At 50.0% G+C, this 24496-nt stretch overlaps 1 protein-coding gene across 8 annotated transcripts in view; it reads left to right on the top strand.

Annotated features, from left to right (window-relative positions):
- ABCG1 (ATP binding cassette subfamily G member 1) overlaps positions 1–24496 on the top strand; it is a 58072-nt gene that overhangs the window by 5405 nt on the left and 28171 nt on the right. For 5 of the 8 annotated variants that reach the window (XM_036243915.1, XM_036243914.1, XM_036243912.1 and 2 more), the window contains exon 2: positions 4121–4364. In XM_036243915.1, the coding sequence (XP_036099808.1) occupies positions 4145–4364 (220 nt within the window). In that variant the 5' untranslated portion in view covers positions 4121–4144. Of the gene's footprint in view, positions 1–2981; positions 3375–4120; positions 4365–21841; positions 21945–24496 lie in introns of those variants that run through there. The other 3 variants (XM_036243916.1, XM_036243918.1, XM_036243920.1) reach the window with 3 other exon arrangements.

Here is a 24496-nt window from a genome sequence, read left to right as displayed (position 1 = left end):
TGAGTGACCATGCAAGTGGCATCGGCCTTTTGCCTAGTTAAGGGTGTGCTGCTTGGTCCCCCCTCCCCCCCCCCAGGCAGTGGCCTTGAGAGTTCTCCTCAGTACCTTTTCCTCTAATGTGCCAGGGTGCCAGGGAAGGATCTGCCTAGGTGGGAACCAAGGCCACTGGCGATAAACTGAGCAGAGAAGTGAGAGTGTGTGCCAGCACCTGGTGCCTGCCAGTTCCTCTTCTCTTTTCTCCCTTCCCCAAGATGCTGGTGTGTGTGTGTGTGTTTGTGTGTGTGTGTGTGTGTTTCTATCTCTAACTACGCTTCCCTGGGTAAGTAGAGTGAGCCAGCCTCACAATGGCCTGGGGGACCGCTGCCTGTTAGAGACCCTCCCCATCTAAATAGGTATCCCTATATGTTAGCATTCAAATGAAAATCAGCACCCAAGGAAATACTCTCATCATCAGCAGGAGGTTCACTCCAAACATAGGCTCCTTGGCATTCAACACCCAGGCCCGTGAATGGGCATACTGTTACTTACCATTTATTATGCAGCACAAATTGTGTGTGTGTGTGTGGGGGGGGGTAGTGAGGTCAAGACAATGCTTCAGTAAGGTAGGCACACGTACAATGAAAGGGAACCAATGGGGAAGGAAGATGTATTTGTTTCATTATTAATGAGCTCAGGAGGCTGAGGACAGCGAGCTGTAACCTACATTGCGGGCCACTCTCATCTGAGGATGTTTCCAGAGAGCTGGTCTATTTTGGAGTGACAGCCACTGCCTCCCATCACGCAGGATTCCATGATTTTATTAATTGGGTGAGGCCATTGGACACTCATGGAGGAAAGGTGGATAATGGTGTGCAGAGCTTTGTTGTCAGTGAATTTGGGGGTGGGGTTGTGTGGTTTTCTTCATTTTGTGTTTGTGTGTGGCTTTCCCTATAATGGACAGGGGCAGGGATGACCCAGGGTCACCTACAGCTTATCTGTAAAAAGCTGAGCACTGTTAAGGACGCCGGCTTGGAGGACAGGGTGCAGATATGGAAACCACACAGAGCTGGATCTGGCTTGGCTTACTCACTAACCACAGGGTCTTGGGCAGGTCTGGCAGTCTTTCTGTGCTGTATATTCCTTCCATGAAATGGATGGGAGTGGGGGTGATAATACCTGCTGCTAGAGTTGGGGAAATAGTAACAGGCACAATCTCTGCAGCCTGGGGTTTAATGGGCACATTGTACTTGCTGAATCATTAGTCATGTTTATAGTCACTTACCTGCTATGCAAGAGGTATTATTGCTTAATACTTTAAATAGCAAGTACTTGACTCTGGCTTCTCTCTTTCTCACTCCCTAATCATTCAGCCACCCAGCTTTGTCCTGTGCAGCGTTGCATGTCCCTCTGAGTCTCTGCGGGTCTCCTTATGGCTCTTGCCTCACAGTATTGTAACTAATTGCCCGGATTCTTGACTGGGGCCCAATCTTGAACATTAGCTGAGGCCCTGGGCCACGTCTGTGTGGCTGACTGCTAACCCCCAGGGCTTTATTTGTTAAATGAGTAAGTGAGAGAATAGATAAGTTTAGGGTCTAGAGGGGAAAGCCGGGCCCTCATCATAATACAGGTCTGGCATCTGCTACAAACGGAGGGTGATGGTTAGAGTAATGGCTGTTCATTCCTCTATTCATCAAAAAAGAAAGCTATGACATATTCCTGGGCCTCCTCAGGGGTTGATACCTGTGGTGGGTTTCGGGGAAGGGTACGGAGGTCTGTGGCAGCTAGAATACTGGGGTGGAAGTCTAGAGGGATTACCACTGGAGAGGAGTTGCTGGATACTCCTCATCCCCAATTGAACACATAATGATTGGGGTTCCCAGGACAGAGTCAAGTCTGCCAGCAGGATGTAGACTTAGCCACACGGTTAGCCTTTTCACTTGGGTGGCATGGTGGGGATGAGAACAAACCTGGGGGACTACGTCTGGAACTAATTGTCTTGCCCATTGCTCCCTCCACTATGCCCCAAGGTCAGGATTTGGTGCTTTGAGGGCAATTATGGAGTCAAAGTAGGTTATAAAGCCGGGACAGCAGTATGTGCCCCAAAGAACACGATGGGTGGGCAAAGGGATGACATTTGGTGCCTGCTCTGGGTGCCAGAGCTGAAGTTGCACATTTTCTCCCAATTGGCCTAAGCCAAGAGTGTGTTGAGCTATGGCAGGGTCTGCTAGTACTCCTTCAAGAGACCCAGACACAGAAGGCCCAGGGCAAGCTTGGACGCAGGGGTGGCATCCTGTGGCTGCCTCTTGGGAGTTGGAGAGGCACACTGTCAGCCAAGGGTCTGAGGAGCCCCGATGTTGGGCCAACACAGACCTTCCCTGACTTCCGGAATGTATGAATCTACTTATGTTTGCATTTGCAACATTTCACATGCTCAGTATCAGTAGCAAACCAAGCTTACTTTTGTCAGTTTTATTCTGCATTTTAATTTTTATCCACAGAGTGTTACAGTCAGTGAGCTGAATTTTGATTTGGTTAAGCTTTACAGAGGTAGGAGATGCATGAGGGGTGTGTGTGTGCACCCATGCCTTGTTCTTATACACCAAATCAACATTTTCAAACATCACAAGAACCAGAAACTCCTGTGCCCACATCTGCCCATCCCTCTGTGCTTTAGATATTCAAAACCACAAGCCCTCCAAGATTTGTGAGCCCTTAAATACAACAATGGAAAGAAAAATGCCAGCTCTTCAAGGGCACAGTCAGGTGCCCTCAATAGGGCACTGCAATGAGGGAAGGGCTTGTTTTGGCCACATGAGTTGCTAGGTTTGTAGGACTATTTCTGCATGATCCACTCTTGGGTTTTATTTTGGATTTTGGATTAGAAACAATAAGGATCACAAAGCTGTCAGCTCTAAAGCAATGCCTAACAGATCTATCACAGTATGGTGTTGTTTCTCCTCAGAATCAGCAACAGCACCGCAGTGTGTCCCCAGTCCTACCACAGTCACAGGGACTTGAATTACCCAAGATCTTTATCCAAGGCCCCTCCCAATCAGGCCAACTGCTTTCAACAGTACGAAGGAGCATCGCCAGAGCCCATGCTCTGGGCCCTTGGGGACGTTCCCTCTTGGTTCCCGCTTGGTTCGAGGCAGATAGAGAAAGCACCGCAGAATATTTGTCCACCCCAGGGTTCTTCTGAGTTTTGGCGGTGCCTGAAGCATATTGATTCGTTCCGCGTTGCCAAACCATTAGAAAAAGATATTCCTTTCTTGCAGAAAGACTTTTGGTTCTTGGCACATCTGTAGCAGTTCAGTTGACTCCCCATGGAAGCCCGAAAGCCACTGTAGCTGCTAAATGTTAGGTATTCACACGATGCAGTGGAAGGGGCAGCTAAGGTGGGTTTTGTTGTTGTTGTTTTATGGTGACTCAGATTCTGGGGTCATTTCTGCCCCTCACTTGATTATAAGGCTCGGAGCAAGTTCCTTAAATTGTCTGCTTCTAAATTTCCTCATCTGGGTAATAGAGAAAAATATATCAATCTTTCTAACTTTTTGGGGTGCTGTTATTAGGATATGATGACAGAGGAGAGTCGTAAGTGATTTCGAAAATTTACAAGGGAAACAGAAAGGCCAACTCCCCCGAAACCCAGAGGTTCCATTGGTGTCGTTGCTCTGGAGAAATGCTGATGAGGGTGCACGGGAAAGGCACTCAAAGAGCTCACTTTAAACAAAACTGTCAATTATACATTTTTTAGGAGCCTTATTACCTTTATTGGGTAATAAAGGTAATAATTTTAAAGAAGCTGATTGTACGTATATAATATTTTGTGGTGGCCGGTGTTTCTTTGTTTGGTTATTATTTATTTAATATGGTTTTGTGATTAGAGTTTATGATTCCAGTGGACACTGGTAGATAGATAAGTTTACTATCTTATCTTGAACGTTGTTTTGCTAGAAGAAAAAGTGATGGCTAGATAATGGATTCCTCTAGGTAAGTTTGCTTCTTTCGCTGAAGTCACTTTGTAGCTTAAGAAGTGTTGCTGTAAGTGCTCAGTGACCTTGAGCCTAGCGGCCCGTCCCCTGCGCTCTTTTCCTTGATGTGGCCTATAACCTCTCGTGGTGCTTCCTCCCTGTTTGTCTAGAATGCCAGCAGTTACTCTGCGGAGATGACAGAGCCCAAGTCGGTGTGCGTCTCGGTGGATGAGGTGGTCTCCAGCAACATGGAGGCCACCGAGAAGGACCTGCTGAACGGGCATCTGAAGAAGGTGGACAACAATCTCACAGAGGCCCAGCGCTTTTCCTCCTTGCCTCGGAGGGCGGCTGTCAACATTGAATTCAAGGACCTGTCCTACTCGGTCCCAGAAGGACCCTGGTGGAGGAAAAAAGGTAGGGAGGGCAGCTGCTGATGTATTGGGAGGCAGGGGAACCTGTGAAGGAAGCAACAGGTTTGGGAAAATCCGGTTCTGGCTGTTGGGAGGCTGAGTCTTCCCACTGTGTCACTGCCGTGGCCAGTTTATTTCATTGCTTTATGCCTGATTTTTTTCCTTGTCTAGAATATGAACAGGGGGGATTAGATGATTCAAGATTCGCAGTGGCTCTTAACTTCTGATACAGTACAAAGGATTCACAAAGATTGGCCAGTGTCTATGTATGCTGGTTTCTGGAGTGGACGCCCAGGGTCCTCTTCACTGGATGCTCTGTTAGTCTTTCAGGAGGGGACAACTTTTTTAATGTTTCAGAGCAAAAGGGAAGACAGGAGCTCCCTCCAAGGTCTGAAATGTTAAAAGGTAGCTGGTGACTTATCCTGACCTCTCTCAAAATCGATCATTTACCTTTAAGGATCTTTAAAGGACTCTCATCAGTGGTATTGATGGGATATAAAATATATAAATTGTTGTCAAATGAACCGTAGAAGAGACAGTGAGGATGCAACTCGGGGGGTGGTCTCTGGAAAGCCACACAGTTCGGGAGTTTGCCTCCATCTTGTTCCATGTGAACGGCAATTGACAAATGATGGTGATTTGAGTTTTCTCAGCATCTGGATATTCCTTTGCCAGCTCTAGATTTTCAGAATGTGTGGGTTTGTATTTCTGACCTGTTTCTTCCTGTGGCTCTTACTCCTCATCTCCTTCTGCTCCATGCCCTCATCATCCACCCATCTTTGGGGTGGGTGGGGGACCCATTGGGAGAGGACACGTTCACATCACCAAGAAACGATGGTCCAAGTTTCTAACGAATCACTCAGGACATCTTGAAAATCTGTGAGGAATTTGGAACAATGGAAGCGACTCACATACCACTGGAACACTAACTTTTAGGACTCCCAAACTGAAATTAAATTTGATCCTTCTTACCTTTTGAAAAAGACCCACCAAGACTCACTTTTAAGTTTTTCTTTCTTTTTTTCCTATTACCCTCATTTTGTTTTCCTCCTCTCTTCAAGTCAGGCCATTGAGACTGTTGGCATGGGCACTCTGGACTTCTTGGCAATAATTTTAGAACCTGGGTTGACTGGTCACTGGGACCTGTGAGCCACGTTGGTTGTTTTGACTTTATGTCTGTTCCCACAACCAGGAACAGGCAGATCCTAAGCCTTCTCACCGGCTGATTGTATAGCATTGTTATCTGACACATTTTCACAGTATCCAGCCTGTTTTGTTAAGAAATTCTGACAGGCTTCAGGGTTGGGATCATTCATTTGAGTCTATTGAAATTTCAATGTAGGGTTTCAGCCTTTTCCTCCTGAACTTGAAAAAAGATTTTACCGAGAAAATGTACTAAGCGATCAGTCCTTGTCGTGTTTGGCTTGATTTGTCTGTGTAGACAATTACGGCGATCCTATGGGCAGCATAGATCAGTCTCTGTCCATCTGACTCATGTGGCCCCAGGACGGTTGTCCTGATGGCTGAAAATACTTGGATGGCTCTCCTTTAAAGGGAAGATAGCTTGCAATGCAGAAACGCAAACATTTGAAAACTGGCAGAATCTTGGTTTGAAGTCCAACAGAACAGATACTCAACCAATGTTTGCAAGTGAAGAATATCATTGCCAGTCAGGTATGTGGCGTGTCCACTCCATATTCTCTGACTGTTAGAACTGGTCAAACTAATTGTCCAACTTAGCCAGTGGTGATGGTGTCTTAATCAGTGAGGGAGGGGCCACCACTTGGAAATTCAGCTCAAGATAGACACTTGCCCTATAGTAACCCCTGTAGACTCAGGAGGGGAGGAGGAGGAAGTGAGCCCTGAGGGACCCACCCATGAGTCAGAGGAGGTTGGGGCCAGAGGAAGCTGGGCATGATGGAGCTTCTGTATTCCAGTGGCTGGTTTGTCAACCAGCAAGGCCCAGTTTCTGGCTTCCTTCCGGACCCCCTCCTCAGCCGCAGCACCTGTGTCTGCCCTTCCCCCACCGTGTGCTACTATTTCCTTTGTCCTCGGTACCATGAAATTTTGAATATGGATGGTTTTTCACTCCCGCATAAATTCAGGGTGGAAAATACGTGTCCACCTTCTCACTGAATAGAAAGGAAACCTCATGGTTAAGGCTTGCTCAAGCACCCGAGCTAGCCGGGCAGGCCTGGGACTGCAGGATGGTGATGTCTAACTGCAGTTTGGCTCGGTGCGTGTGCCTCCCTGGCTCAGGGCCTCAGGGGTGCCCGAGTCCCTCTGACCACGGGGAAGCAGTGCTTCTCCAGGCCTGGTGCTCACGGGCTCTGCTCTGCTGCTTGCTGGACTGGTTGCCCCGTCAGGCTGGAGGCTGCCCGGGGAAGCTCGAGTTTTCCTGAATAAGGGGAGTCAGCTGCCAAGGTCCATCTCAGTGCTCACCGCGTCCTCATCACCAGCAGGCTCTCAAGTGCTACCTCTCCAGTGAGCTAGTAACATGGGGACCATATTTCCCCAACTAAGAGCTACCCCCAGGATGAACAATCCAAGTCAGCATTAAGTCTGGACCCAGGCATTGGGCTGATGCCTGTGAATTCCACCTGTATCTCTCCCACCAGGTTCACGGTCCCCTGCCGGCTTCCCACTACTCCTTCTCAGGTCTAGCTCCTTTCCAACGTGGCCTTTCTCGATTTGTCCCTGTAATAGCTGGTAATTGTCTCCATCCGTGCAATGATGAGGTTAAGCTGAGACGTCAGATCCCAGCCTCTTGTCAACTGTGACCAGCCTTTGGAGCAGGAGCTTTTTCTCTGACCATTCTCACCGTATTCGTTTTTCTGTCTCAATCAAATCGATCGCTTTGAATTGTTTAAATTCAGCTTTCCCTGTGGAGCTCTCTGTAACGACCACGCTGGGGAGGACGCCAGGGCACCACACGGGAAACGGGCCCCTCCGGACGTGGGATGTGAGAGCTGCAGGGCCTGGCTGTGTAGGGCCGGGAACAGAGCTGGGGAGCAGAAGTGATTGCCCAGGCCAGAGCCAACACTGAGCTCTGGCTGTCTGACTCCCAGTCCAGCTTTCTTTCCATCACAGACGCACTGGACGACTCCAGCAAGTTCCCGGGAAATCTTTTTCTCACACGTTTCTGCCAGAACATGGCACTACGACACAAAGTCGATACAGAATGCTGTAGCAAAGCCTGCTTTGTGATTAGAATAATCTTACAAACTCCTACGTAATTATATTAAAGGAAGAAGGCAGAGAAAGAGAGCGTCCTACCCCTTAGAACAGAGGTGTGCGTGATCAGTGGCACATTGAAGAAGGAGAGGTCAAGCCTGCTTCTTTAACATTCTTGAGCTTGACAATTGCCAAGCATTGACTATGGCCTTTAATAAAACATCTTGTATTTTCAGTTGTAGTTACATTTTCACCATATGATTAATGATGTCTTTGGGGGAAAAACTAGATCATATAATAGATTCCTAGTAGAGAACATAATTATAAAAGGAACTATTCCCCAGAGAAAAAAGTATACCCTAAGGATGATTTCACCAGCTTCTGACACAGTAATTACTTCCCCTCGAGGAATTCAATCACGTAGCATAAGTTGATGGGACGAAGGGTTTGGAATGATGTGGACTTTGGTGCCGGCGCACAGGCTGTTGCGTCAGGGGATGTCCCTGAACAATCCGGGTTAGTTGTTTTCACTGTGCCCTCATTGTGACTTACTTCTGAAAGCAGCATCTCTGTAGGTAGACACTCTGTTGGGAACATTTAGGACTCTGTGCTAAGAAGAGACTCCACATCCTGAGCGTCTGAGATGGAGATGTTGGTGGAGATGAGTTCGGACACTTACGTAGCACTTCCTGGCTTCCTGGGCTCATTCACACCAGGGTCTCTCTTTTCACTAGGATGTCAGTCATCACAACGTCCAAGTGGAGTGCTCGGGTCCTCTGGATAGTGCTCACCCCCACCTCCAGAGACCGGAGCACTTTCCATCTATAGAAGCAGGTCCACTTGGCTCAGGGGCTAATTCTGCCCTTTGTGCCCAGGGCATACACGAGGGTCAGAGACATGTCACAGGGCACGGGAGCACAAAAGGTGGGACTTGATAGCAGGTCTGTGGGATTGGAAACTAAGACCCAACAAGGAACCCAGTAAGCACCTGGCCCTGAAGAGGGCACCCCACTGGACCCTGATAGCATGGATGGGCCTCCCCGCATTTTATGGAACTGGTAGTGACTGCCTTGACAATTCGGACTGCTTGGATGTCAGTCACCTCTGCCATTCATAAAAGATCTCCTAGTTCTTTGGACAGTCTCCAGCTGTCCTGTCCCCTCACCAGGGAGGTGAGGCTGAGGTGTGTGGCATGCTTTCACGTAAACAGGTGATGTGATTCTTAGAAATTAAATACCCCTCCCAGGATTACCTTGTGATGAAGTTCAGGTCGAGAACAAAAGTAACCATATCTGGGGCTTTAGCGAGTTCTCTTTACTATTCCTCAGCCAGGCTGATGTCTTTACATGGTAACACTCCCGGGAATGAAACAGCATCTCCTACTTTGAAATCCGACCTCCAGCCTCCTCCTTGCCAAGTGCCAGGAAGGAGTTAAACAATCTGGGCAGCTCCAGCTTATCTGTATTGGTTTGCTTCTAAGCTATAAAAATGTGTTTCAACACCCTTCTCAAATTCAAGTTTGCTTTCTCTTAATTTCTGTAGCTATTTCCCAAGGCCTGTAATGACAGGCTGGCTAAAATGAGTGGAATGTGCCTTTAATAAATGCCTTTTAGGAATTCCATTAAGGGAAGACTGGAGTCTAACCAAGAGCTTGGTGACTTGATCCAACCCACTCAGGCAGGAATGGGAAGGGTGGCCAGTTAAAGGGGGACTGTACATATCCCAAGGCAGCAATGGGTTTTTAGGGGGTGGGCTGCTCAGGTTCAGGGGGGTTTCTATTCCCCTAGCATGAATGGATTACTCTTGTGCTTCTTGGGAATTATCATGCTAAGGTGGGTTTTCTTTCGGGTACAGAAGGAAATTGTTTTTAAGTGCTCTGCTTTTGTCTTTATTTGAAGCTGTAGCTAGTCTTTTACTTGGTGAGTGTGGTGAACCTAAACCTTGCTTGCAAGGGCTCCTTGCTTGAGGCTGGGGTGTTTATAAATGGAGCCAAATGGAGAGCTCCTCCCTTCCCCTCTGGGGCCAGTTCCTAGAGGCTCCCTGGGACAGGCAGGCAGGACACCCACTTGGCCCTTTGATGACGGGTTGTCTGATCTTTTGCCTTATAGGCTTGGAAAGAGGCTTTGAAAAACTGCTGAGGATGGACCGACTCTCATGGTAGACTCATGACAGATGACTATATAGCGACTATACAAAACCAAAGGGTTTGCTAATTTACAAGGAGAACTTTACATGCAAGGAGCCTAGTCATGGCCCTTCTCCAGCCAGCACACCCTCTCCCTTTGAGCATGCTGCAAGGAAGCCAAACCATAATCCACTGGGACCTGGGGCCTGGGGTGCATGGTTCAAAAATATACCACCATCAGGCTCCACACCCCTGTAAAAATGGCTCAGGTGGCTCTGCCAACGCGGGCCTGGAGGTCTCCTTTCCTTCTCTGCTTCAGTATCTGGCCACCCTACTCACCTTCCGACTGGCAGTTTCTTTGCTCGGCCATGCTTATACTCTGTCACTTTTCCAGAGTGTGCCTGTTCTTGAGCCATCTGGTCTCTTAAGTGGGACTTTGCAGGTGGGAGTTGGTGTCACTTTCACTTTTTGAGGATATTCTTGCCACACTTATTTTCACATGCTGGGTGGGTGCCCCCCTGCATTCTTTTTAAAAAAAAATCCTCACCTGAGGATATTTTTACATTTATCTTCAGATAGAGTGGGGGAGGGTGAGAAACATGGATGTGAGAGAGGCACATCGATTGGTTGCCTCCCTCATGACCCCGACCAGGGCTGGGGACTGAACTGCAATGGAGGTACATACCCTTGACTGGAATCGAATCGGCAACTTTTTGGTCCGTGGGCCGATGCTCCAACTGCTGAGCCAAACCGGTCAGGGCCCCCTGTCTTCTTTTAACACCTCAAATATGCTTGCATCTTGAAAACTCCACATTCTCAAACTAAAATCCTTTCTTATAAACTGGAACTTAATCTGCCAAGGCCAAGAAATAACCCAAGGTGACATTTTGCTGAACATGAAACCATCTCTTTTGTTTATAAATTGGCAGAAAAAAAATGTTTAGTAACCATACACCTGCTCTTTTTTAGTTCAGTTCTTGAATCAACAGATTTGCTTATTTAAGAAACAAAGGCACCACATGGGTCAGATTAAATAGTATGTTTAGAAAGAAGGTACCATACAAAGTAGGAGTTTGTAGAATGGGGATGATTCTATCAAACCCATGCTGATGAAGTTACAGAACCTTTGTGGAAAGTTTACCTTCAAATAAAATATATCAAACACAAGTATTTTACCCAAAATATGAGCAAAGGCAGCCAGAGCTGTGTGCAGAGTCAGGCATGGAGGCTGGGGTGCCGGCAGGGTCCAGTTTGACCTCAGACATTAGTTTCACTTCTCACTTTGTCAGCTGTGTTGTTAGTCACCTTCCTGCTTTGTAGGGTAAGTGGCATTGGGTGTCAAAATTAAAACATGCCAGAGTAACTTCAAGATTGTGATGAGACCTATATTTAGAATCTGAATCTTGGAGGCCAATGGAGCCTTGGAACTCCCTTGGTCTGATCTCTCACCCAAGGAGTAGTCCTTCTTGCGCCATCCCCAACAGCAAGTGGCCAGCCTCTGTCTGAGCTTTTCCAGTAACCAGGGACTTGTTGGCACAGTCTAATTCTTAGAAAAGGCTTCTGTTGAGCTGAAATCTAAATTTTAGTAATGTTCATTGGTTGATCCAAGTTCTGCTTTTGGGGACTCTGCAGAATGGATCTGGGTCTTGGTCTTGAAATGAGCTCATAAACTGGAAGGGATCAAGCCTGGCCAAGTACAAAATAGTAGCCAAGTGTGTCAAGAGCTAGGACAACCTGGAAAAGAAGAAGCGTGTGGCCCTTGGAAGAAATGAGGCCCGAATCCTCTTCGAGAGCAGGCATCAGGGTGGCATCCATGGTGGCAGGGTGGTGAACAGTAGCCCCTGAAGGAATGTACTCTGTGTGCTCCTTCTCTGTTTGTAAACTGATAAGGGTGGGGCGCCACAGAAGAGCAGCTGTGAGTCACTCTTTCTGTTTCTTTTATTGTCATTCAGGCAAGCTGATGTGCTCAGACAAGAGTCCCTGGCCTGATATCTCTACTGCCCTACTGCCCATCTCGAAAGTGAATCTTTTAGCAGGAGTTTTATGGGATTTCTCAGTTGTTACTTTTCTTCTCCCACTGTTTTGAGAGAGTGCATATTTTTAAATTAAACATATATATATATATATATATATATATATATATATATTTTTTTTTTTTTTTACTAAGCAAATGCTGTTAGCTGTAGCACACTGCATCATTAAGTCCGCATGGGAAAGCCGCAGGGGCCTGTCAGGATGGACATCTTACCAGGAGGGAGGGAGGCTTAGAGGGGCCAGGTCCCCAGTCTCGCCACAAGCAGGCTGAAACCTCCAGTCTTAACTGCCTGCCTGCCTGTCGACAAGTTCCACTGAGCACTCTCCCTTCGTCGTTTCTCAGGCTCCCGAAAATGAGCTGTTGTTTCCTCTGCCCATGACAGCCACAGCCCCAGGCCCTGGTGGCCGCAGGCGCACCACGCACGCCTCCCACCTCTCCCGGGGACGGGTTCCCAGATGTGCTTCATGGGCTGGGGCTCCCCTGCTCGCTCCCTCCCCAGGATGGGGCGCCCACGTCCTTCCAAGGGCGCTGAGACGGGCTTGTCTGAAGGAGCGAACTCGTTCCGGCCATTGTTCAGAGCAGACGGGAGGCGCGCCCAGGCGCTCTTCCCGGCCTTAGACGCGGAGCAAACCCCATCCTTCCCCGGGTGGTGCCGGACCGACTGCAGGCCTGGCCCTTCCGCCAGGCGGCCAACACACCTGCTGCGGGCCTGGGGGAGGCTGTCTGGCGGGCTCGGATGTCCCTTGGGAGCCCTAAGGTCTGGCCGGTGGGAGAAGAGCACCGCCGGCCCCCTTGCGTGCCTGGAGGTGCGGGCGGGGCAGGTGCGGGCGGGGGCAGGTGCGAGCTGCGCGTGCCAGCTGCGCGTGCGCGCGCAGTGACGCCTCCGCCTCAGCCGGTGCCGAGGTTACTCCCGGTCAATGCTCGCGGGTAACCTCGGCGGCGCAGCGCGATTGGCTGCGCGCCGGGCGCTGTTGCTAAGCCGGAGCAGAGGACGCAGAGCTCCTGGGGTCCGGATGCTGTGGCTTCAGGGCGGCGGGGTCTCCGCCTCCCCTGGACTGGGGCTGCCCTGTGGACCCTGAGCTGCAAACTCCATTCTCTACCCAAGGTCTCTGGAACACCTGGTCCCTGAAAGTGCCAGAACCTTCCCCATAGCCTAATTTTACTCCAGAAAACGTCTCTAAAATGCACCTGATGGATGGAGATATTTTTTAAACGGACTATTATTATTTTGGGAGACTTGGCTGGAGTGGAAACAGCACACAGATACTTAGTGGCTGGCACTGTGGTGTCAGTGTCCCTGTAGCTTTCAGGAGAGTGGGAGGCCTCAGTTTCCCAGCCTGCTATGAAGCTGCAGGTGCACCACAAGTGCAGGTCCAACACGTGGTCTCCCAGACAGCAGACACCTGAATCATTATCAATGTGCTTGTTTAGTTTGGGGTTCACCATGTGGGTGAAATGACAAGAGGAAGGCCTCTTGGGTTGGGCCGAGCAGGTTGGGCAGGAAGCAACCAGCCATGCTCCTTCTCCAAGGTGAGTGTTTAAAAATGACCAAGGTGGTTTTTGGAATCCTGAGATTCCTCTCCGGAATCTGAATCCGGGATCCAGTCAGCTGGCTGGAGTCCAGTGGTCACGCTGCAAGGTGGCTGCTCCCTTGCTCCCTGCCAAGTCACTCCCATCCTGGGTGTGCAAATGAGGTGTGTTTTCTGTAGCAACCTGTGCACATTTTTTGGTGATTCCACAGGTGTGATAAACATGATTTCTGCCACTTGGGCTGCATGCTAACGCCCAGAAGGCCTGGGACCACCCTGGTGGAGTAGGAGGTGCCATGCATTGCCTCTCCCGGAGGACCATGGCCTTCTCTAGACACCTGGCAGGTCTGGTTACTTTGGGCTTAATTTCTGTGTTTATGAAAAGATAAATACCATAATTTATATGCTTTGCTCAACCTTTTGGGTTCCCGAAAAAATGCAAGTTGCCACAGGCTAATGATTTTTCACCAGTCTTGTGTTTTACTTGCTTACTTGATTTTTTGATTGGGAAATTGACATTTTTGTAAACCTACATGGAGATTAGAGTTCTGAAGTCCCTGAGACTCACAGAACTGAAGGTGGAATACAGGAAGTTAGAGCTGGCAGTGGGTCACTTGGACATGGTAACTTCCCCGAGTCTTTCTGAGGTTTTGCTGGTGAGGCAAGTGAAAACCTTTGCAAAAGGAAGGCAGTGGACATTTATGATAACTTAGGTGTTCCATTACTATATACAAACAATCACAATGCATATTCTACCATAAGAACATACTATATACAAAAGTCTGGTTGAAAAGTGGGAGCCCTTACCTTTAGTTTCATATTTTATCGGACCCCCGTTAAGACTAGAGGAAGCTTGCAGATTTCCTGTTTCTATAGACTTGCGTATCACCTTGTCCAGAAAATGGTTAAGTCCTCAATAGTGAGCAGGAAGCCTCTAACCATATGTGTCTAGTCCTGCCTTCCTTAAGTTGTCACAAAAGTGCCACGTGTGATGTGTGTGTCCTGGGCCAAACCATGCATTTCTCCTTGTCCCCGATTTCTATCTGGCTTAGAGGGGAGGGTCCCAATGTTCATCTAATCAGTTCCTCCCTTCCCAGTGGTGTTCTGTACTTCCTGATTTCAGAATTGGATATTTCTCTATGATATAAATTTCCAAGTGCCTAGCCTGGCGGAAAGGGTTCAAGGAGAGCCCTTTTGTCTCCCAGCCTCTTTTCTCTGCAGCCACTCCCCATGGGCTGGCCAGGTGGACGGCCTATTAAGAAGGGGGTCTGTTGCCCTGGCCAGCTTGGTTCAGCTGTTAGAGCATCAGCCTGTGGACAGAAGAGTCTTGGGTTCGATTCCGGTCAAGAGCACATATCTCCATTACGGTTTGGTCTGGCCCTGGTCAGGGTCGTGTGGGAGACAACTAATCAGTGTGTCTCTCTCACATTGATGTTTCTCTCTCTCTCTCTCTCTCCCCCTCCCTTCCACTGTATCTGAAGATAAATGGAAAAATATCCTCAGGTAGGGTATAAAAAAAAAGAAGGGGGTCTGTTCAATCAGTATTTGTGTGTTCTCTGCCTGGGCCACACCCTCTGCCAGGAGCCACCTCACCTCCCTGATGGGGGAAGGGAGCCTGCCTTCATTTATCCTTGCCTCTGTGGCTATGGTCCTTCCCAGGCACCTCCTTCTGAGCTTCCGAATAGGGACTGTCAGTGCTTGCTCCTACGACACAACCTAGGGCCTGGCACTCACTAGACATCTGCCAAATGAATGAACGAAATAACAAAAACCCAAATTCCAGTGGAAAAGCATATTCCTTTACCCCCGAAGAGATCTTCGGAGAAGTGGGGAAGAAAAGCAAGGGGTTGGAGGAAATGTTTTGGTCTTCCCTTGCTGCCTTGAACCATCTCTGACTAACCATCTAGTTGGTGGTTTCTGGGTGTCATTTCCTTGGGTCAGCCCAGCCACTGGCCTCAGTTAAAGCATCGTGGACAGGAGGGCAGGCAGGGTGTGGGGTGGCGATTAGAGTTTGGATTCTGGGTCAGGCAGCCTGCTCTTGAATCCTAGCTCTACGCTCTATTAACCACATGGCTTTGGGCCTTGGTTTCTGTACCTGCAGAATGGGGCTGATAAAAATTCTTATCTCGGGGGGAATGGCTAATATTCACTTACTAATATTACAGTGGGCTCAGTGCATTTTAGTGTGAAGGTCAGTTTGCTGAAGGGTTTGTGTGTGTGTGTGTGTGTTCTTGGCATCATTAAGGATATTACTGAATAATAATAATAATAATAATAATGATCAGCATGGTAAGTTGTTCTCTGAGAATTTCTGTACTCCTCCTTCTCTATGGCTTCCCAGGTTTCTTGCTCATGGCTACTATTAGGACTTAACCCCGACGTCTCAGAGAGGTTAATAAACGCTGCTTCTTTAAGGCTGCGCACTTCAAGGACCAGATAGGGAAAGGTTTCATTATTTCCGGGAGGTCTTTCAAGAGTTCAGATCGCCCGCTGCTGAGCGTTGCATGGCTGAGACGATTTACATTGAAGTATCTACATTTGTAGTTACTGGATGGAAATTTCCACCGTTGCCACAAAGCTCTTAGCAACATTATACTTCAGAATTCAGCTCAGGAGGAAGGTTCAGGGAGGTTACCTTAGGAGGATGCGAGATTTTATTAGGTGCTGTGCATTTGAGTCTTGTGGCTGGATTTTCATGGTTGAAAAGCAAGGATATGGTGCCCGCGGCTCCCACTGGCAGGCAGCACGGTGGGCCCAGAGGCCCCCAGCACTGACGGTGAGCCAAGGTCACAACGTGGCAGCAGCCTCGCCGGCGCATAAGGCTGTTCTTAGATTCGCAAGTGTTTAATGTGAAATCCATCAGGTTGTAGTTGTGTAGAAAATACATTTTCCATCTTTTGCAGCAGTTCTAAGTTAATGTGTAACAAGGAGGTTAAGATGAGTTGAATTATACATGGGGTTTAGTTACAGTTTTTTTCTTTTCATTCTCTATTTCTTGTAATAAAATGCTTCCAGGTCTAGCACCTCATAGCAACATGTACTCAGTGGAGGAAGCGGGGGTTGGGAATGGGAGCCCCAGAAGGAGAGAGTCTGCGTAAACCCTGCTCTCTCACTGCAGAGCCGGGAAACTGGACGCGTTACTTAGCCTTCCTGTGAAAAGGGCATGTTAACAGTGATAATCCCCATCTTATTGGATCAAATAACTTGATACATATGAAGCGCTGTGCCCAACATGTACTGCTTAACAAACAGTCCTTATGAATGTGTGATATGGGATATAAAATAACACACTAGAATCAATTGAATGGAGCAAAGCCTTTTCCTTATCATTCCAAGAGTAAGTGTGGGGTAAAATCTTAGGCTTTAAAAAAAAAGTAAAACTAGTTCACAGTTACGGAAAATGTCGACTTCACCAAGTGTCTCCTGGGTCTGGGCATTGTTCTAAATGCCTCACCCTCATGGGCCCCCATTGGAGAGGAAAGGGGAGACATGTGGGATTTGCCCAAGGCCACAGGACTATGTCTTGTCTTAGAGGGAGGGTCCAACCCTGTGTGCTTGTCGTGGGCTGCAGGACACCCCAGTGTGGGTGGAAGGGGAGTGTGGTGGCCTGACCGGCCTCGCTGTGTCCCCAACAACCCTGTGAGGCTTTGTTCCCACGTCAGCAGTGAGAAAACTGCAGCTGGAGAGGTGCAAGCAAGAGATTCAGAGTTTCTGCGAGGGCCACTAGGACCCCAGGATCAAGTGCAGCCCGAGTGACCCCCACACTCCTCCTCTTTGCCCTGTGTCAGTGACCACACAGGTCCACGGCCATTTTTAGTGAACTCAAAACATGAAAATGTTCACTTCTTCCAGACTTATGCCTTAAAGCATTGTTTTTAGTGAGGCAGTGCCGTGGGAGAGAAATCTGATGAGCTTGGGGGGCTGAGCAGTGTGGAGGGCGGCAGCCAGGTCTCGTGACCCTGCCCACTGAGCATCTTTGGGGAGCGTGCACAGCTGTGACAAGTGCACCGTGCACACACTCACATGCAGCAGGCGTGTCTGCTAGTGCCACCCAAGTGACTGAGGGCAGAGGTGGGCAGTTAGGGGCGAATTCAGCTTCTTTGTCATGTTGTCAGCATCAGAGGGAAAACGAGGCCCAGGGTATGGAGTGTCCACTCGGCCGCCTGCAGCCCAGTGCAGAGCTTGGTGATCTCCGGGAATGTTCTAATCCTGATGTTCGCAGACTCGTGAGAGCACTTCCCACCTTCAGAAGTGGCTGCCTCTCAGGACGATGTTCATGAAACTGCCAGGGCTCATGAAAACCGGTGCAAAGTGGACATTACTTCTGCATCGTGATGTCAGTGCGGCGGCCGCGCACTAAGTGTTCCTGTGGGGAGTCTGAAATCCGGAGGGCGTTCATAATTTCACAGTGTCTTAAGAAGTTCCATTGTATTAATGCCTCGTGCTGCTTGGTTGCTTGTTTTAATAGTACGCCTGTTATTGAAAGTCCGAACAAGAAGCTGTGTTTCTAAGAAATGTGGGACCAGCGTTACGGTAGATTCTAGTGCATTTTATTCTAAGCAAAATTATCAAAGCATGTGCCGGTCTTACTAGTGTATTTTGACTTTCTGAGTTTCTATTAGGGAATATTGGCTTTTTAAAAAACTACTATGAGAGGAGAGGAGGGTGCTGTAGCAGTTAAGGGCATAGGTGGCCGATGTCCAGAAACAAAAGATAAATGTAAGGATGTGACAAATGCTAAGAGATGAGTCAGATGAATCAGCCACCGAGATAACACTGACTTTGAGGGGCTGGTTCACTTTCCCCAGCTCTGCGTTATCGCCTCTGGGAGCTGGTAGTCAGAGCAGGGGCCCGTGCTGTGGGGTTGTGCTTGTTCATGCCTCCAGAGACTGGAGTGACAGGAGGCAATGATCTCAAACCTGAGTGAGCCCAGGACGACCCAGAGGGCTTGTGAGACACAGGTGGCTGGCCGGGCCCACCCGAGGGTCTGACTCAGCAGGTCTGGGGCAGGTGAGAGTTGGCATGTCCAAAAGTGCCTACTGATGCTGACCCTGCTGGCCTGGGGACCCCACTCTGAGAACCGCTGAGTTAGAGCAAAGAGGAATTGATGGCTGCTGGAAAGCCACACTGGCCCTTTAAAAGTTGTAGTAGAAATGGCCTTCCCTGCACCTCAGGAGGGAGAAAGCAGGGGCCCATGCTAAGGGTCTCAGGATCTCAGCACAGTCAGCTTCCCTGGGGCTAGGTGGTGGCACAAAGATGCCTGCACTGCTTGTGTGGGGTGCAGGGAGGGCCAGGCACAGCCCCGTGCACTGTGCCCTGTGCACATGGGGAGCCTGCCAGCCTCTCCCCTTCCCAGCGCCGTGCGTACGTGCGTGTGTACGTGTGTGTGTGTGTGTGTGTGTGTGTGTACACTCTGGCTGGTTTGTAGTATCACTTGTGAAGATACGATTTCCTTCTGCTTATGTGTAAAACCTATTCGAGCCCCAAATAAAGCTTTTTGATCTCTAGCGCCAGTTTGTCCACGGGGCAGTTCCTCTGTGAAATCTGGGAAGAAGCTGATGAGAAGGGACAGGTGTGCGCTGCAGGGTCCGGGCACTGTCCAGACAGAGGGGGCAGGAGAGAGCCAAGAGGTCCGACCTGGTCATTTTCTCTCCTCGTCTGTAAACCCTCCTTATCTCTGACTAAAAGGAACATTGCTCTCTTCTGGCTACAACATCACTGGAAGTGGCCAAGTCGTTTGCAGAGGCTGGAACCTGAGGTTGGCCTGGGGTGGGAGAGCAGGGTCCGAGCAGCCAGGGGACTCGCAGGTGCTCAGGATGGGCCCCTGGACCCGAGCTTCTCCTCTCTGCTCCGGGGCCAGGTTCCCACGGCCCACCGGAGCCGTCCTGGCAGCACGCGGTATTAGACCCGACCACGGCGGAATAGGGTCACCTTGGCCGCAGCGCTCTGCACCGTCGTGCAGATGTAACATTGCCAATAAATCAGTGTATCTGAAAGCCCTCAGACGTTCGTTCTCTGAGCAAGCGTTCCCGCGCCTAATTTATAGCGTCGTCTCTTTGCTGTCTCCCGCTGGTTCTGGTAAAGAACTTGAGCTCCTTCCTCATCTCACAGGTGCAGATTCTGAATCGCAGGGGTCCTCATTCATGCATTTAAAAAGTCATGCTGGGACCACGGAGGGGTCCCAGTGGTCGGAGTGCTGATGCCGAGGCCCCTGCCCTGTGCCGACGGCCGGCTGTTTACACGGCAGCCGCTCTCCTGCCACAAAATAACCGGCTCTACAGAAAGCTTGGAAAACACCTGCCGAGAGTCGGCAGTGACCTTTACCGTGGGTGGCACTTTCACATGCTGAATCATGGTGGCAGAGAAAGCCCCCAACTAGCCGCTTGGACTTGAGGTTCAGAGGAGGTTGTTAACTTGGCGAGAGTCACACCAGGAAGGGCGGGTGGAAACCAGAAGTGAACTTCACCCTTTCCCGAGTCGCTCGCGGAGAGTGGCCTCCACGTAAGAAGACCCTGTGTGTGTGGCAGGTCCTGGATGCCCTGTCATTACCCAACCCTGCCCCCCAGGTACCTCTGCAATTCAGGCCCATGTTAGGGTCTGAGCGTCTGGGGTGGAGAGTGTGTTTCCTGTTCCTGCTCCTGGGGCCGCCTCTGGCCTCGCTGCCGATTCTGGGCACCGGGCTTTGTGCCAGAGTGTGTAGGATGGTGCAGACTTAGGGGTCAGAGGGCTTGGAAAGTCTGCAGATGGAAGAACCAGAGAAAATGGGCTTCGCGTGAAAACACGAGCCTTTCCTTTGGCTTGTGGGTGAGCCTGACTGGTAAGGAAGCTCCTGGGTTGGGGCTTTTGTAGTCATAAAAATGAAGGAATTGCGATGTCACATTCTTTTCCTGCTGACTTTAGACATTTTGTCCAGATGAAGGATGTCCATGCGAGGGAAACAGAATATCTGGATCCCAGTTTGCTTCACCAAACTGTCTGGACTCAATGCTGTCCTGGAGAGTGGGGGCCTTCGTTTGAAAGCTGGGGTTTGCCGAACATCCTGCAATCGGCCCAGGCGAGAGGGTCAATCAGGGGACAGGAAGAAGACAGGGCAGATGGCAAAGCAGACAGATACTGAAGCCGGGTTCCCATGTGTGAGGGAGGCAGGGAGAGGCCTCTGAGGCTGGACGCACTGAGGGGACAGAGGACAGAGCAGCTCAGGGCTGGTACTAGGCCAGTTGGTGGGTAAGGAGTTCGCTGGGCCAATCCGGGGGGAGAAGCAGGCAGTTTGAGCATCTGCCTCTGTGTTCCTGAGCCCCACCCCTTCTCAAAGCACATCTGCGTGCCTGGGGGAGCTCTGGAGTCTGCGCAGACAGGGCCGCACAAGGTGTCTGGAATCAGATCAGGAACAGGGGCCCTTGGCAGGAGATCCGAAAGGTCTGGACGGGAGGGGCACCTTCTACTGGAGGGGGACAGCTCTGGGCAGGTGGAGAGAGTGAGCTGATAGCAAGGAGGGAGGAGGCTGGATCAGCTCTGACACCACAGCTGAGATGTCAGCTTCTCGGTTAGTGAGATGGCAGTAACTGAATTTGCCATCCAAGCAGTCAGGGAATAAATGGGGGGATTTTTACAGAGGCTGCAGATAGATAGATAGATAGATAGATAGATAGATACATACATACATACATACATACATAGATACATAGATAGATACATAGATACATAGATATGGCAATTTCTCAAGGTGAAAAAATAGCATCGATGGACATAAAATAGCTTTTAAAGAGAGTTATTGCTATTGAGAAACTGGCAAAAACAATAGAGCTGTTCTTTATTGTTCTTTACTGTTCATTAACTGTTTACCCAATGATGAGTATTTTCATAAAGTAACCTCAGTTCAGAACAAACAGAGTGATCAGAGCTGCTCGGGCTAAGAGGACAAGTCGTCGTCACAGATCTTCCTCCCTGATACAAAGGACTCAAATAGAATCCTGAGTTGAAAACTCAGTTTCTTTTTCATAATCTCGCCTTGCAGAAAGTCAGAAATGTCATTTCAAAAACCAATGGCAAATGTATATATTCAAATACACGCATGTATAATTATATTTGTACATGAGTGCTTTTGTTGTTAGTCCTCACCCCAGGATATTTTCCCATTAATTTTTAGATTGGAAGGGAGGGAGGGGGGAGAAAGAGAAACATTAATGTGAGAGAAACACATCAACTGGTTGCCTCCTGCACAACTCCGATCCGCGCTGGGGATTGAACCTGCAACTCAGGCATATGCCCTTGACCAGAAATCAAACCCATGACTCTTTGGTGCATGGGTCCCGACAGTCTAACCACTGAGCCAAACTGGCCAGGGCTATGTGATTATTTTTAAAGTTAGGGAGAGACCTTAAAAATTCATATAATCCACTCTTCTCATTTCATGGAGTAGAAAACCAAGCCCAGGTTCAGATGTTTCGGTTGAAGATAAACCAGATTTTGAGGCGAAATCTTATTTTTGCAATACCTAAATTTGTACCTTATATACATATATTTATTTTGTTCTGAGCAAGAAGGTGGTATCTTTCATTCTTCCATCAATGCTAAAGTCTCACATAACCAGATTAGGATACCTTTTTTTTTTTTTAAAGGCACAAAGTCTGCAATTACAATAAAGCCACAAGATTGTAAACTTGACCATGATTTAAAAACTTCACCAGGGAAGCTACTTTAGATTAGACCTGAACATCTAAGGTAAGAAATGGGAGTTGTTGCAAACTTTCAGGGAACACTTTCTACCTGACCATCTTTCTGTTTCTTCGTGAGTTTGCTTCTTTCTCCATCTCAGTAATTTTCAGAGTAGGAAATAATTGAATTTTTTCCCCATTTTCATTACGGAGGATAAAGCTCGCGCTGAGCTGGGATTGGGGGAGTTCGGCGCCTCTGGGCACATCTTGATGGCATTATAAGTGGTCGGGAGGCAGATGCAAACCCCGCTCACCCTCCCCGTGCTGCTGGTGCCTCGCTGGTCTCTGCCTCTGGGTGCCCTGCAAGAGAGGGGGCTCCGGGCTCCCCAGGGCAGGCAGGTGCGTGCGGTGATGCTCAAACACTGAGGAGCTGAGCTCCAGCAAGGTCCCTGGAGGTGGCCCGGAGGACGGGTGCCCAGCGTCCAGAGGACTGAGTCAGGGCCTTCGAGGCCACGCCTCCTCCCCAGTCAGCCTGTGAGTTTCCCCGTGCCCACTCGCGTCTTTCAGAGGGTAGTCCTCGGGCCACCCAGTTAGCACATGTGGAAGGATGCTCGTCTGTGCCGACGTCTCACGTGGGATCACGAACGTGAGCTGTTTCTGGGTCTCGTGGCCACGGAACTGAAGATAAGATTGAGTTTTTGTTCCTTTGCAACCGTGTCTTTCTCCCTCTCGGGCCTGACTGCCGGCTTGGAGACCTGGGCGGGAGTCAGGCCGGGATGATGTCCGCTATGTGTTAGGCCCGCCCCACGCACCCAGGAAGATGAGGCTTCCGGGGAGACCCGCCAGACCCCTGACAAGGGGATAATGGCAGCACTAAGCTGCGTTCCTGCCAACAGCAGAAGTGATCGCAACATAAAGGCGACAATAGTGACCGATGACCACCGGCTCTGTGCCTTTCACGGGATGCTTCACTTAGCCCGGCCACAGCGTGCGGTGCGGCCACGGCACCCTCTCCTCGCCGGCGCCGACGGGGGCACCGGGAGCTCTGGAACTTGCTCAGGAGGAAGGCGGGAGCGGATCTCGCTGGGACTCTCAAGGTGGTGAAGCGATGAATCGGTGAACTGAGCAAATAGATGAAAACGGCCCAGCTGCCCGGAGGAGGGAGGTTCACGTGGGAAAGGGAGGGGCCTGTGCTCCCCGCGCCCCACAAGGCGCCAGGTGCTTCCCAGTCCTCATCTCGTTTCGTCTCCCGGCAGCACCTGGTGGGATGGTTGTCCCCACTTTATAGATGAGAGAACAGAGGCTTGCAGAGTTACATTAAGCTGTCTCAAGTCCTGTGATAAGCAAGAGTTAGATTTAGGATTTGCGCTGTGGCCAGTCACCCTCTAAAGGTCATTGTCTTCCTTGGGGGCCACATAACTGGCCGAAGAACAGGCAGGGTGAGGATGGAGAGGACAGGGAGGGCATTCTCAGAGGGGCGAAGGTGTGTTTGGGGGACCCCGAGCAGGGGAAGTTGAGGTAGTGGGGAATGAGAGACGGGCCTGGAAGGGCCCGACTGTGAGAGGGAGGCCTTGAACCCAAGGCCTGGGCACACAGGTTTGCTCCTGGGGAAGACAGCGGGGCCCTGTCCAGAGGGAGCAGTGAGGCTCAGCATCCACCCACATCCCCACTGGTCCAGGAGACCCCTGAGCTGTGCCTGCCCCAAGGGGGCTGGCTTATCCTTCAGGTCGGACACGGGCCAGCAGTGTGTGTGTCCTCGCCGTGCTGTCCAACCGGAACACCAGGGCATGTTCACGAAGCAGGTGGTGGTCAGTAGCATCCTTTGGCCTGGCGGCCACAGCTACCTCAGCATCCACGGGGTTCTTGGGGATCCCGAATGTGGAAAGATGGCCTTCCTCTAGCTGCTGCTTCCGAAGCTGTCCCCAGAGCGCTTCGTGGGTTTGGCCGCGTACGGTGGCCAGTGGCTGAGCTGACCGTCTCCAGCTCTGCACTGGCCTTTGGAGGGAAGGGGCTGGTGGCTGCCATTTCTGCCTGAGAAATGTCTCTAAGACAGACGTTCAGGGGAGACACAAAGCCCGGGGGTCATCCGCCAAGCCCGGCTCTGGAAGCCGTCCAAGCTCTCCGCACCCACTACTGTGCGTGTGCTGGGTCTTACTTCGGTTTTCCTTTCTCTTTTAGAGTTTGAATTTGGGATCAGGAACCCGGTCCTTTAACGTGTCAGAGCAGTAGGTTTCATGAGACCGACCCCCCAGGACGAAGCGGCCCGCCAGGGCTGCGAAGCCTCAGAGCAGGAGGGAAGCCCAAAGCTCCGTGGACTGGTCGCGCGTGGCCAGGTCTAGCCTTGGCGGGGGGGCCACTGGGCTAAACGTCCAGGTTGTCCCGTCGGAGGGTCTCACATGTGTCTGTCTTGAACATTTGTGGCTTCTGTTCAGGGATGTACTGTGATCTTTCTTTAGTGGAAGGTGGCTCTGATGTCATTCAGTTTTGAAATGTGGCCTAACCTATGCCTGTATTCACAGAAAAGGGGCCCGGATGACCAGGGACAGCTTCCTGGCCTGGTGACTTCAGCCTGGCGGTGACTTCCCTTTTCTAGACCTTCCCTCTGTACCCCTGCTCCCT

This window comes from Molossus molossus, unplaced genomic scaffold (genome assembly GCF_014108415.1).
Source record: "Molossus molossus isolate mMolMol1 unplaced genomic scaffold, mMolMol1.p scaffold_m16_p_5, whole genome shotgun sequence".
In the NCBI taxonomy this organism is placed as follows: domain Eukaryota; kingdom Metazoa; phylum Chordata; class Mammalia; order Chiroptera; family Molossidae; genus Molossus; species Molossus molossus.
This window is presented reverse-complemented; position numbering and strand designations above follow the sequence as displayed.